The sequence below is a fragment of the Sceloporus occidentalis genome, unplaced genomic scaffold, assembly GCF_023333645.1.
Source record: "Sceloporus occidentalis isolate IW3139 unplaced genomic scaffold, rSceOcc1.0.p SCAF_10, whole genome shotgun sequence".
Classification (NCBI taxonomy): Eukaryota; Metazoa; Chordata; class Lepidosauria; order Squamata; family Phrynosomatidae; genus Sceloporus; species Sceloporus occidentalis.
The window spans coordinates 5,478,682-5,493,746 of NW_028316990.1; the positions used below are offsets into that span (position 1 = coordinate 5,478,682).

A 15,065-nucleotide genomic window follows, 5' to 3' on the forward strand; every position below is an offset into this window, starting at 1 on the left:
CCACAAGCACACAAAGGTTGCAACCCAACATCCTCTCAGTTTAACATAAATATTTGCATGCAGAGATAGTACATGATCTGGCTCTTTGCAACTCGCATGCAGAATAGCAATGTTGCACTACACATATCAATAACTAGGTGTCATTGAGGAATGTGTAGGCGCAGATGCAGCATGCAATACTGGTGCATTTGCATATCTGTTCCTACTGCTGTTAGAAGAATAAGTCTGTTGCAACATGGCAAATAATTCACCTCACATGCATAGCATGGCCTATGCTATGTGTTTCACCAACAGGATGAAAGGAGATGAAGGGTCTGTACAGACAGCCTGTAAAGGGTGGCTGTATGCCACCCCTGGAAGCGTTGAGTTGGCGACGCGGCAACTCCATCCAACCAACTCAGTGCAAAAAGAACCTACAAACAAGGGGTTCTTTTTCCACCCCGGAAAGGTAATCATAGGCACTGTGGCATGGTGTTATGATGCCCTTTTGGTGCTACATCATGTAGATGCAGCACTACAGTGGCGTCATCATGGCGCACACCATGTAAATGGGTGCATGTCAAAATGGCGCCATGGGGCAAAGTAATGGCATCAAGCGTGTGGACATTACACCGTATCCCCCAAAGTCCCACATGCTATGAGGCATAAATAAATAAATAAATAAATGTTTGCAATTATGTTGCCCAATTCTGCAGTTTGTATTTTGAGTCCACAGAGAGATTATTATATTTCCTTTTGCCATCACTTACACCGGCGTTAAAGTCTTATTAAGATAATTAGTAGTGTATGCATGCAAGCTGTCCTGGATTCACTCCCAGGAATTCACAAGAGTAGATGCTATTGTTGTTGTTGCTGCCGCCAGAATGCTTTGGTCGATGTTGTGAGGGCAGAAACAATGATATCACTCCAAGGATGCTGAAGCTGGATTCTTGTCATTCTTCTAACCTATGCCACAGATACATGGCAGCTGGGCCTTTCTGTCCATGTTTGCTGTTGTAAACGGATTTTGAAAGCTAACTTCTGCTCCATTGTGTGTTTTGCCTTTTGGACAGGATTCAGTTTTTATTCTGTTTTTCCTTGACACTTCAATTTTATTTTTTTTGCTCACTCTTGTGAATTTTTATCAAGCCCAGATCCTTGAAAGAGAAGAAATCTGAAGACAAAGAAAGTGACAGCTCAGAGATCTGAGTGTCAAATAGAATGGAAGGTCAGGAGACCAGGGCAATAAGATGAGGATGAGGTGGATGTTTCAAAAGTAGAGGTGCCAAAGCTTACCACCTTTCCATCTCAAATATGAAGACATTTGCAAATCTTGATCACCATCATAGGTAGGGTTGGTGGGATCATGAGAGAGGGCCTTCTCCATGGGTGCCCCATATTATTATTATTATTATTATTATTATTATTATTATTATTATTATCCTGCCTTTTCCCAAAGGAATCAATTTGCACTTTCCTCCGTAGGAAGAGGCTAAGTGACACTTTCTTGGTTCTCCTTCCATTCTCAAGTGAAGATGTTTTTATAGACCGGCTTTTAGAATTGATGTGTTTTAAAGAAAGGTCTATATAAGATGTATTGTTTTAAATTCTAGTTCTAGTTTTTAAATATGGTTAATAATTTAGTTTGGTTTTAGTGTTGAGTTTTGGTATATATTTTTAATTGGCATCTTTTTTTATTATGTAAGCCATGTTATAGTCCCAGTCTTGGGGGGAAAGGCGGACTATAAATAAAGCTAACCGCAACAAAATTTGATATGGTTTTCCCACTTCAATTGATTTTTGTTTTGCATTGAGAAATCAGTGATTACTGATGTATGTGTACACACACAAACACACACACCATATATATATATATATATATAAATAAAAAAGAACCTCAGACAAATGACGTTCCATTCATACTTCCTTTCAGTAGCTCCAGACATATCTACAACTGCTTTCTTCCAGCTATAATGTGGTTGTACGAATGCAAGGTGAGGCGAAAGTTATCAGTCATTATTGGTATCATCACAAATAGAATGATCCTGAAGATTTCCCTTGGATTAATCCTCATTAATCACAGGCTCGCACCCACCTCTTGAACTAACAATACTTCGACGGTTAATGAAGGTTGTGAGAAAGTCTATTACTAGGACTCTGGCTCATGGGCGCTTTTATTCAGAAGTAAAAATGTGCTCAGGAAGGATAATAAATTGTGCTGTCCGCAGAATCCCAGGACTAATTAATCTCATTATTCTTTCTTTCGTTAGGAAATCTTTAAGGGAGAAGGCAGCCTTGGAACTGTAAGGCAAAGAAGGTCCATTGTGGCAACTCCAATCTTAATTCCCGAAAATCAGAGACCTCCATTTCCAAGACCAGTGGGCAGGGTAAGTGGTGAAACATAGTACCCCTAAAATTGACAGGCTTGTTGTATCTTGCTTTATGGGGCCCTTTACAGAGTCCGACGTGCCTCCTTCAAACATGGTGGAATGGATTTGTTTTGCCAGGTGTTTGGTTTAGGAAAGCTCCTGAAAGTCTCTCCCCACAAGTTTAGAATCATTGGGTCTTGCTTCAAAGGTGAGCCAAATGCCCTAGGAATCAGATTCTTTCCCAGGCTTGCTTTTAGTATCCAAATTTTGTCAGAGCAAACTTTTTTGCATGCATTTGTATGTATTTTGTGGGGGTTTTCAGTTCCTTCACGCAAAGAAAGTGCGTACTTACATGAAAAAGCTCTCATGCCCGGTCCTCAGCATCTGCAGGTAAGATTAGCATCCTGTTGTCATAGACAATGTCACCATAGATAATGTTGAACTTGATCAGTGGTTCTCAAACTTTGATTCTCCAGGTGTTTTGGGAGTTCAGGTCCAAAACATCTGGAGAACCAACGTTTGAGAACCACTATACGTTTGGGAACCAGTATAATGAACTATTGCTACCCTCCCCTATAATTGTTGTTGTTCAGTGTGGATTGTCCAGAATATAATCTATAAGTTTTCTACTAAGATAGTTGTGTAGATTTCAGAGACATAGCCATAGGCGGGGTACAGACGGTGGAAATGGGGCAGTCCACAGCTGCCTCTTTTCTTGCTGGGTTGGAGGCAGGGCAGCCTCACTGGCAGCCCCTGTGGCTTCAAGCCGGCACTTTTACAGGCCATGGAGAAGTGGCAAAATGCCGCTTCCCCATGTCCTGGAAAAGGGGTGTCCTTGGAGCTTCAGGCCCCAGGAAACCCCGACAGCCACAGCCAGAGAAGAAAGGAGACGCTTGGTGCCGTTCCTGCAGCCGTTTGGTGGCTGTGGGAATAAGGTGCACATCAGGTGCACCACCATTTTGGAGCGCCTTCTTGTGCCGCAGTTAGGCCGCCATAAGCAGCCTGGGGTGGCACGAACACATCACACCCCCACTGTGCCATTTGGATGCAGTATGACCGTGACATCATAATGGCAGTGCTCGTGTACAGAGGACACCGCCATTATGCCGCCACTGGCACGTACTAGGCTTAGGGAGCATGTACATAGTGCACACTCCCTAACCCTAATACTGGCGCTCGTACACCGCTTTTTGGTGGTTTCTACCACGCCATAGTCTGAAATATCAGTATGCAAAGGAATTCTGCAGCACTTTTGAGACTAACTGAGCAAAAGTCATTGTAGCATAACCTTTTGTAGCATGAGCTTTTGTAGACTTGGTCTGCTTACTCAGATAAAACCTCAGGTACATCTGAGGAAGTACACCAAGTCTACAAAAGCTTATGCTACAACGCTTTTTGCTCAGAGTCTCAAAGATGCTTCAAGATCCCTTTGCATACTAACTCAGATGGGATTCCAGTATTGCCTCTGAAGTCATGCCAGAAACGTCTTTATTTATGAAATCATAAAAAGCATTATAAAACCATGCTTCCAGCAACTTGTTATCTCAAGAAATGAGGGTAGAGTGTGTACAGATTTGTAAGAAAACAGGAAACTGTTTTTAGACATATGTTTGGTAAGAGCAGGAAAGTGTTTATTGCATGTACCTATCAAAAGAAAAAAAAAACCCAACAACTTAAAATCAAATTTGAAGGGCACTACACCCCCAACATGTGTATCAGTGGCTCTGTATTCATCCACCAAACCCCCTTTAAATCAAATTCAAGGTGGAGTGCTCGAAATATTCTTACATTTTCAAGTGGTAAGCTCTGCTCTTGAATTGCAATGCTTATATCTTAGAAGCTTGTTAAAAATATGGAGAGAGGAAGAGAGAAGGAGACAAATCAAGTTCTGGTTGGGATTATATTAATTTAACAGCAAAGGAAAAGGCTGAGGAAGGTAAAGAAGAATGAGATAGAAATCACTCTTTACATTGCACTGTCAGGGTACTAGGCTGAGATTTTGAAGCTCTATAAAAGGGGTGGCAAACAAAGATACTTGCAGGGTCCTTTTAAGGACAACTTATGGTGTTTTGCTGAAATGAAGAAGCAAACAGCACCCCTCAATTCATTAGAAGTTCCAAAAGCCAACCAAAGTATTGTGGCTGATGTTCCTGTAAAATGACACGAGCATCTCTCTTCATATCTGATTGGGGGGGGGGGGGGGGGGGAGGAATAGCATGTTAAATAAATTAAGATGTACTGCTTTTTTGTGACATACCAGGCCTATTGTCTAACAGTAAGGCAGGTTCTAGTGCCATGTTGGGGGACAAAGGTATTACGGCAGCTCTTTCTTTATATCAAGGAATTCTACACTGAAATAGAGGAGGGGTTCGATATTGCATTTGTATACAGTGGGGTTTTAAGCAGGGATATTTTAATAATAATAATAATAATAATAATAATAAAATTATTTGTATACCGCCCTTCCTGTGATCAGGGCGGTGAACAGCACAGTACAAATACATATATCCATATACAAATACAGTAAAACAGTAAGGTTTGGTAGACTTCCTTGAAAGCTAATATACACACATACACACCAGAGCCAGTCTGGCATATTAGTTTAAGTGTTGGACTAGCACTCTGGGAGACCAGAGTCCAAATCCCTGCATAGCCAAAGAACTAAGGTGACACACTCTCTCAGCCTCAGAGAAGAACAACGGTAACCCCCTCTAAAAAAAATCTTGCTGAGAAAACCCCAGGATAGTTTGATCTTAGGGTTACCACAAGCTGGAAATTATTTGATGAAATACAACAACAAGAAGATCCCTTCTGCATGACACCAAAGACTTATCTAGTTCAGCATTCTGTTTCCCAGAATGGCCAGTCATTGTGGGGAAATTGACAAAGAAGCACAAACCAAATCTTGTTGGTGTGGTTTCTCCAACAGTTTTAGGAATGAGAATCCTCTGACAGTTTCTTAGGGCCTGAAGACAGGCTAAAATGAAGCTGCTTCAGGTCACTTTGGAGGTATGCTGTTTAAATGATACACAGATCTTAAGAGGCCAGAAGCTGCGCCAAAGCTGCGCTCTAGTCTTTAGGAGTGGAGTGTGGCTTTGGTGCAGCTTCTGGCCTCTTAGGACGCATGCATCATTTAAACAGCATACCTCCAAAGTGACCCAAAGCAGCTTTATTTTGGTTTGTCTGTCTGGGCCCTTAGTAATTTGTCTTCTGAGAACCTTTGGCCCAGCACTGAATGACTCTATATTTTAGCTCACATGGGGCTAGGTGCTTCCATTCCAGTGGTACAGTGAATCTGTTCCAGGCTTTAGCCTGAACTGTAATGGATTCCATCCCCAAAATAGGTTCAACACCTTTGATAGCTCTTTTAAAGGTCAGTCTATAAATCAGAATGGATTCCCCACCCCACTAAACTTGGAAGGCACTAGCTTTGTGTGGAATGAAAGAAACAACTGAATACTTAAGGAGGCCTTGAAGGAGTATGAGCTGGGCCAATTACTTGTTTCAACAATGCTAAAATATATGGAGAGGGCCAGTGTGGAATAGTGGTTTCAGCATTGGACCACAACTCTGGAGATCAGGGTTCGATTGCTGTCTCAACCATGGGAAACCACTGGTTGGACATCAAACTCTCCACTATCTTTGCATGTGGGAAAGTTAAGGAAAAGAGCATTTAGTGTGTGAGAGGGAGAATCGCTTATGAAATCTTCAAGCAAGACCATATAAAATAACTTTATTCTTTCATTTCTTTTTCCAGAGATATTTTTACCCATTTTGGTGATTTATTTTGCTTTGTAAAATTGCATCTGAAGTAGACTGTGGGAGCAAGGGACTGATTGTATGAACTAGAGAAAGCAAAGGAACATCATCTGATGCATCAGTGTACTGTATAGTTCATTTCATATTAGGAGCATCCTTTTTATTGTTGTTGTTTTTGCTTTTTGCCTTTTTTTCACACTTTGCTTGCAATCTCCAAGGGAAGCCAAAGAACAAAAATTCACGAGCCAGCTGAGTGGCTTGGGTGTAATAAAAATGTAATATTGAGTGTTATTGAACTTGCTCCTTAAAAGGACGAACAGAGCTGAGCTGATCAATAAAATGCTGTAATGAGTTACAGTCAGCAGGTCAGAGTGAGGAAAATGAATTAGCTATAACTCCGTATGGTCATTTTCAGAAATGCTAACATGCCTTGGAAAGCTTCTCGCTGGCAATCTGTGTTTTGGTGGAAGTGATGTGCTGTTGCAAAGCATGTCTCTGTGTCAACAAGGAATAAAGATGGAGGGCCTTTTTGTACTCTAGTGTGTGCGGATGTAACAGAACTCTGTGCTGATTTGAGTCCTTAAGCAACTCAGGACTAGTGTGAACTTGCAGTGACCGAATGTTGGTTCATCTAGGGAGTCACTCACATTAGGAAGCTTCCATTGTTGTTGACAGGTTTGCAAGGGATATGGGCACAGATGGTGTATACACACACACACATATATGATCATAACTCCAAGAACACCCTTAGCCCAATGAGGCTGATTGTGGGATTCTGACATATCTCCAGATAAGCAAGATAAGTTGCAGTGGTGTTAAGTCCTATGTATGCCACCATAACTCACCTTTTTTGATAACCAAAGAGGTCAGAATTCTGTACCAATTATACAACAACCAAAATCCTCCACCAAAACAGCTTTTCCCTGCTGCAGCAATCCCTCCCCACAACATGGTCATCTCCTGATGGGTGGACAGGGTTGGATTACCCTAAATCCAAGCCAATGTGAATGCACTCAACAACAAAGAGGCACTGGGAAAGAAAGAGCTAAGTCAAGCTATAGAGCTGGAGAACCAGTAGCCTTCTGGATATCATTGGACTCTGACACCTATCAGGTCTAGGTATCATGGTCTGTTGTCAGGGATAATGGGAGCTCTAGTCCATCAGTACCTTGAGTGCTACTAGTTCCTCAGTTCTGGACTAGACTATAGGGATTGAGACTGACCTACTATGAAACAGATTCGTATACAGTAAGTCCTTGGTATCCTCTGTGGATACCAAAATCCATAGATGCTCAAGTCCCATTAAATACAATGGATAGTAAAATGATATCCCTCAAATAAAATGGCAAAATCAGACTTTAAATCAGACTATTTGGAATTTATATATTTTCAAGCTGTGGATGCTTAAATCCTTGCATAAAAAATCCATGGATAAGGAGGGCCAACTGTATTCCTGTAGCGAAATGCAGCACTGTTGTTTCTGCTTTTCTAAATTTTCATAGCCCTATCCATGGATTTTGTTTGTGTGATTATATGCAATCCTGGTTCTGAATCAAAAATATTCTGACTGCCTAATTTGTCTGGATTCAGGCCATGCCAGTTGCTGAGGGTAGAGATGGGAGAGAAATTAATTCGGGTTGCATTTGAATACAAACCATCCTCTTTTTTTTCCTGAACTAATTCACAATTATATGCAATGATAATTCTCCAGATTTATTGATGGCGTTCTCCAATGTAAAAATGTGTGCATTAGGGGAACTGTGCACAAACATACATATATCAGGAGAGGCAGCATGCATTAAAACATATCTTAGAGGAATGTATACATTTGGGGAAGCTGTGTACAGAACTGTATAATTCCCATGTCCCTTAAAATGAACACCATAAATATCCGTACATTTTCATGAAAACTTGTTTTATTTTTTATGCAATCTGACACAGAAACGGGATGGAACAGTATTTTGCTTGTGGGGGTAGGAATGGTCTGAAATTCTCTGTCACAGTCTACATTGCATACTTTGCAATGTAAGAAAGGAGGCTCAGAAACCTGGTTAGTGAATTGTGAAGATGTGCAACCAGCACATGACTCTCAATGTGCATTGTGTTCCACTGTGCATTCAGCCCATTGCAAAATGGTCACTTTGTTGGGTCCTCTGCATAGTAATATAACATCAGCCCCTTGCTGAATACATAAGCTGGGAAACGGCTCAATTTTATAACCCCCAAATGTCAATTTACTTATGAAAATGCAAGTTTCCCAGTAAATTTTAGCCACAAATAATGTATCCTTAATTTGGGAATGTTGCCTTTTGTCATGACTTCCAACGTTAACTGTGCGCATGGATATACAAGTTTAAAGCAAGTGCTTTCACTAAAGACTCACAACCGGTGCCTGGAAAGCTGCTATGCTTGAGTGCTCTGCTAGATGAGGCTAGAGCGTACGGCAGATTGCATGACTGAATCTTACATGAGTACAACTTGATCCGTGCTTGCAATTTCCTCACTAATAAACATACAACATTTCTTAACTTAGCCAGGACTAATTCACAACAGCCTTGATGAACTCAGTCAATTGCATAAAATTCAGGGACCTTGTCGACTGCACCACATTTGGCTACAGTCGTGTGCTTTGAAACATTGCAGCCGAGGGACAAAAAAAGTCATGTTTGTAGGATGGGAAAGATGGAGAAAAAAAAAATGTAACAGTAGAGATTTCTGTGGCAAAACTTCAACAACACACACATATATTTAGATGGGTGCTCAGAAAGTTCTTATTGATTACTTGTGACTAGCTATGTTACAATGAATAACCAAGAAAAGTCAGCATCCACCTCAAATTACAATATCCCAAATAACAGAGCAATGGCATAACACTAACAGAACTTAAGAGAATGTGTTTGCTAGTAAGGACTGAAGAAGAAATGCAAAACAGTTGAATGACTGCAGATTTGCTGTCTCCGTATGTTTTCTGGACTACATAGGATTCCTTCCAGACATTTCAAGTCAACTTCAGATGTGGACGATGTTTTGAAGAATTTTGTACAGCAATTTGTCGCATTGCATTATCACATGATACCAAAATTTCTGCTCTTCTGTAATGTATATCTAAGGCCGTTAAAATAGTACATAAAAAGTCCTGTTGGTGTTATTCCATTGCTGTGTTATTTAGCGTGTTCTAGAAGTTGTTTGAAAAGAAACTTTCCCAAGGTATGGATTTATATTCAAGGAATTTTATGGGAATATGGTCCACAGACCTCATTGGTTCCATCCATTCCTCAAGAACATCTGATCCTTAACATGACATTTTGGGGAAGATTAGTTTTGATTGTGCTCTTTATGGCCTTGTCTACATGGGCGATTTATCCTAAATTTCTTCTGGGAAATGTCCTGTTTACACAACCCAGGGACAAAACTTCAGTTTGGCCTGGACTATCTTCACAATGCTCACACCTGATTTGAGGCTCCCTGTCATGGACTACCCTGGGCCTGACTTAGAGACAGAGCCAGAAGACTCAGACTCTGAAGACATGGAGGAGGCTGAGACAGGGGCAGGTCCGGGGCTGCCTGGATCTGGAGTCCCAGAGGAGGCTCAGGAAGCTGCAGAGGGAGAAACAGACTCTATGGACTCTAGGCTGCAGGTGCTAGGACTTGTGGAGTGAAGACAGGTCAAGGAGTTTTGAGGCATTCTTCCAGGCTAGAAGTCAAGAGGAGAGCTAATAGGTTTCAGCTGAGAGAAGCAGAGGCCTTTTAAAAGACCTCCAGCTGGAGAGATGCTTTGCAGCCATGGACCAGTCTTGTTGTTCCTTGGTCTTTGATTCATGACTGGTTATCTGACCTCTGGACTTGCCTTGTGACTACTATGCTCTTGCCTCTGCCCTTTGCTGTGACTGACTGGTATTGTGTGACCTTTGGACTGTACTCTGGACTATTCCTTTGTATATTCCCTTGCTGTGTTGCCCTCAGTAGAGATAAGCAGTACACTTCCTACCCCAGCCTTTATTTAAATAACTCACCTTTTGCTGCAATTTTTAAAATTCTTTTCTCGGTGACAGTGCTGGTTGCCTTTTCACATGCTCAGCACCACTGCTATGGGCACAACTTGCTCAGAGGTCAGAGCAGATTCCCAGCATCAATAGTGTGGATGGGCACCTCATTCTGACCTCGACAGTGGCACCAGGTGATAAACAGGGACAGTGTGAAAAGGTAGCCACCCATCATTTGTTGTGTGAAAGCCGAAAGGTAGAGTGCATTTTCAGAGTGAATATGCCAGAATACTTGGGGGCCATCCTGGAGTATTCTGGCCAGTGTAGACAAGGTTTGTATCTAACCATGCTCACTGTCTAATGCTGAAATGCAGAGGGTCTTGTTTTAAAACTAATGTAAAAAAATCACAAATAATATAAAAATGTAAATAGATAAAGCAACGAAAGCTTGTGTCTACAGTTCTTTCTCTAGCCAAGAGAGGAGAAATCCCCTACATCTTCAGTAATAATCCCCATCCTCTTTCCAGTAAGGAAAGAGTGTTATTTTCCCTTTGTCTTAAAAAATAAAACTCGTCTCTTGAATCAATGCAAGAATCAACAAAGGTCTAGAGTGCCAGTTTCTAAAACTACCATCATTTTTGTGAAGTGCCAAGTCTCTTTAGAGGGAATTAGCAGAATATTTAAATGAGGACTGAGCAAACATTTCTCAGAAGAGCATATTCTCTCCCTTCACCTCCTCCACTGTCAAAGTGAGCCATATTTTCTTTTTCAATGTTCTTGGAATATTCTCTACCATTATTATTTTTTTGTCCTGAAATGACGCTCCGTCCAGGGAATTGTGGGGAATACAAACTAGAATCTGTTGCCTTTCCTTGCTTTTTGCTCAGACTTCATTTAAATATGTCGGCGTTATTTAGAAATCTAGCTAAACAGTTGTGGTTAGTATTGACTCAGCTGTTGCAAAACTGATCTGTTGGTTTCGTCAATAATCTTTTGCCTTAGCCTGACAACCTATATATTTTAATGAGAACCTATTTGAGAGCTTGTCTTAAGCTGCTTTTTGTTTCTGGCCAAGCTGACAATGAATAATTGAGGTGTAGCCCCTTTTTAAAAAAGAAAACAAAACCTCGTGTTATTGGTATTCACTTACTAGAGTCCTTAATACGCTGTCAGAGGAGAGAAGATCAGTAGGCTAAGGATGAGTAAACTATTAGAGACTGAAAGACTTAGCTCTTCTGGTCTCTCCATTTTATTTCCAGTAAAGAAGAATCCAATGCAAGGGATTGGTTTACCTTTGATGAGCATCTTGCCTCATATACTTTGGGACCAGGACATGACAAAATTCCCCAAGTATGATCCATTCCATAGAATCATGTAATCATATGCTGGAAGGTATCTTGCAGGCCATTTATTCCAACAGCAACTCATGCAGGAGTGGCAGATGTCAGTCAAACTGTAGAAATACTGCAGACTGACAACCTTTTCCATGGCTCAAAGCTAGACAATTCTGGGATTTTTAGTTTGTTGTGGTGCCAGAGCTCTCTGACAAAGAAGACTAAATAGTTCACAAAACTATAAAATCCAGCATTCCATAGCATTGAGCTGTGGCAATTAAAATGGTGTCAAGCTGCATTATTTCTGTAATGCAGATGCAACCAGTGTGTCAACTCCAGACTTGTGTGCTGAATTTTGCTCCATGATGCTGATAAATAAGAAGAAATTTTGCTATGGCATGTGGAAAATCTAGAAAATCCAAGACCTAAATCCAAATTCACCTAGAGCTCAACCAATGGAGGAAAATGGAGTTTACCCAAGCTTTGATTTCTCCTTCAGCAGTTGATTTAATAGGTCTACTCTAGATGGGAGTAGAAACTGGTTTTCGGTTTAAATGTCTTTTCCAGATTCAAATTTAAAGAGAGAGAGAGACTCTTCTTGCATCATAACTGACAGCCACATTTTATTTTGGACTCTTTCTGTGTATGGTTCTTATAGAGTCCCCATAAGAAGAGATGTGCCATTCATTGAAACAGCACATGATTCACATTCAGACAATCCAAGGATCAATATCAGATCTGTCCAGATAGGATTAGGAAAGATGTATTAGGAAGGAATGCTACCTGAATCTCTCAGTGTTGGCCAAAATTATCAGTCACTATAACCAATAAGAATTTGTGCGATCTAGGTTTGTTGTATGTGTATGTGCCTGCAAGTCACTTGTCATCTTATGACAACTCAGAAGTGGCTTTGATGGCTCCTTCCTCTGAAATATATCCTACAGTATCTGATATTCCTACCTAGATAAAATTCAAATAGCAATGAGGTTTTCAAGTCATCTCCAGTAGACAAATTTGCCAGGTAAGTTTTTCAGTACTGAAAACCCAAGAGAATAAAATCTGCAGTAAAATGATATCTCTTACATAAAATGACAAAGTCAGAGTTTTGCTTTTTGCTTTTCTTTTTCTTCCTAGACACTGGGGAGATTGGAAAATTCTCAAGCCATGGATGGTTGAATCCATGAATGCAGAATCCATGGGTATGGAGGGGCACGTGTACTTGTATTCTGACAATGAAAGAGGTCCAAGTTTTCATTATGGCTTTTAAAAATCTCTGTTATTTTCTCAAAGTGCACGTCTAATCTAAGACCAACCACAACACATGCAAATAAACACATCCTTAAATTGAATAAACTAAAAGGGAAAGTGTTTTCACTCAATATTCCCTCCCATGAATTAATGAATAAGACCCATCTTTCAGTATATTGGTTATTCTGCAGATAACTGACTCTTCATTTATAATCAGTACATTTAAATATTAAAGCCACTTCCACATCTTCCTTAACCATGTTGTTCCTGTATTTTTGTTTTACCAGAACCGGGTGATTCATGTTTAAAGCTGCTGTTTTATAACATGGGTGGTGTCTGCATGGGCCAGAATACTCTGGATGTAGCCCAGAGTATTCTGGGTACAGAGATGCCCCAACATCCCACTGTCAACTGACCTTTGAAGTAATGATGGGCAACTGTTTGTACGCACATCCCATGGTCCTGCCACCTTGGGATACTCCCTATGAGGCTGAAACAGAGATGTCCAATGCTGATCACATGTGTGGGTTCCTTATTTTGACCTCAGCAATTCATGGTAGAATCAGGAAGCCCAGCAGGATGCAATGTTAGTAGCTGCCTACCATTGCTCTGGAGGGCTCCAGATCTTCTAGGAAAATTGCTCCCTTTGAGGCTGAAAAAGAGATATTCAATATTGATCATACGTCTGGGTTCCTTGTTTTGAGCTCAGAGAGCAACTCATGGTGGAGGCAGGAAGCCAGCAGGGTGCATGGTCAACAGCTGCCTACCATTATTCTGGAGGGCTCCAGATCTTCTAGGAAGATCTGGAGCAAAAGGTGAGTTTTCCCACTTAGACCTAAGGGTTAAAAGGTGGATTTGGTGCTGAACTGGCTAGATGTCGTCTTGACAATTTGCACCAGAATGAGGCATTTGGCCCTGTGTCATCGGAAGAGCCAGAATAGGGTAGTGGTTTCAGGGTAGGACTAAGTCTACGGAGATCAGTTCCCTGTTCGGCCATGGAAATCCATTGGGTAACCTTAGGTGAGTCATTCTCTCTCAGCCTCAGAAAATGTCATGATAGATTTGCCTTAGTCAGAAATGGCCTGAAGGCACACAACAACAGGACTACTCATTATGAGGATGGGGGAGAACGTGGTATTTGGCCCATGCAGGCATGGCTATGGAAGGCAGCAGTTTCACAGGGAGAGTTCGGATGGTTGCTCCTAGATGATTTTATAAAAAACATAAATTTGAATGAATAGTAATGATATGATGCAGAGGTTTCTCCCCTTATCCCACAGTAACATCACTGCTGCTTCTGCCCATCAGTGAGCTGGTTTATTATCTTGTAAAAGAGTACTCCTCCTTCAGTATCGCTTAATTAAATAGTGATCAGATACCAAGCATGAGCCCATGTTGATGAGTCTGGCCATTTAGCGAGCTCTTACCTTCATGCATTTGAGTTCTTTAACAAAAGCCATGAGATTAAAATAGTTTAATATGTTCCTGGCACTGCTTCAGCTTAATGTCCAGATGGTCCAGGTTACCAAAATGTTGATGGGGATTATTGATGTATCCCCTTTCTCCTCTCTCTTGCTGGTACAAGCAGCAGGGTGTCTTACATGGGGGTTAGAATTTTTTTGGTCTCCATCCATATGTTGTTCTTCCAATTTATTTCCCCACATCAAGTGGAATGAAGTATTGGGCAGCAGGACACACCATTCTCCTCTAATTACTGTGAGGGTTTATTTTCAAGCGCTCCATGAAGAATGACGGCTATTTATCTGATGACAAATGGAAGCAGAGCGGCTTTCTGCGCTTACCTGGTGTAATGGGCTCACGTCAATCTTTTCATATAAATATTGTCTCACCATGTTGTTGTGTGACCAGAAAGTGGCAGTGGTGTCAAGAAAAGGCTCCACCTCATGTCCTGTGACTGGCATGAGTCCAGAGGTTTGGGCTTTACAGTTGTCAGTAGGGTTGTGATTGTGTACATAGTTGTGTCGCCCTGGAAGGAAAGCTTTGGTTCTCTGTGGCAAGTCATGAAACTCTTATTTGGAGCATCTTGTAGAGAAGTATTGATTTATTTATTCATCTATTGAATTTATATCCCACTTTTCTCCCAAGATGGGATTCAAGGCGGTCCTGTGTATGTATATATGCATGTACCTTCATGCTGCCTGTCTACGTATTGTGACCTCATGTGTTTCATATGGTTTTCTTAAGCAAGGTGTACTCAGAGGTGATTTTGTCAGTTGTTTCCTTGGAAATATAGCCTACAGCACTTGGTATTCATTGTCAGTCCTCCATCCAAGTACTAACCAGGACCGACCCTGCTTAGCTTCCAAGATTAATTGGGATTGGTACCTTTGGTGCATTTATGTTTCGAAGGCTTACAATAAATTTAAAAAGAT

General features: G+C 41.1%; 1 protein-coding gene across 1 annotated transcript in view; it reads left to right on the plus strand.

The window, feature by feature from the left end:
• The window catches only part of CDH13 (cadherin 13), a 669,381-nt gene that overhangs the window by 291,962 nt on the left and 362,354 nt on the right, over positions 1-15,065 (plus strand). The window contains exon 4 of the mRNA XM_089539817.1: positions 2,250-2,366. Within this exon, the coding sequence (XP_089395943.1) occupies positions 2,250-2,366 (117 nt within the window). The remainder of the gene's footprint in view (positions 1-2,249; positions 2,367-15,065) is intronic.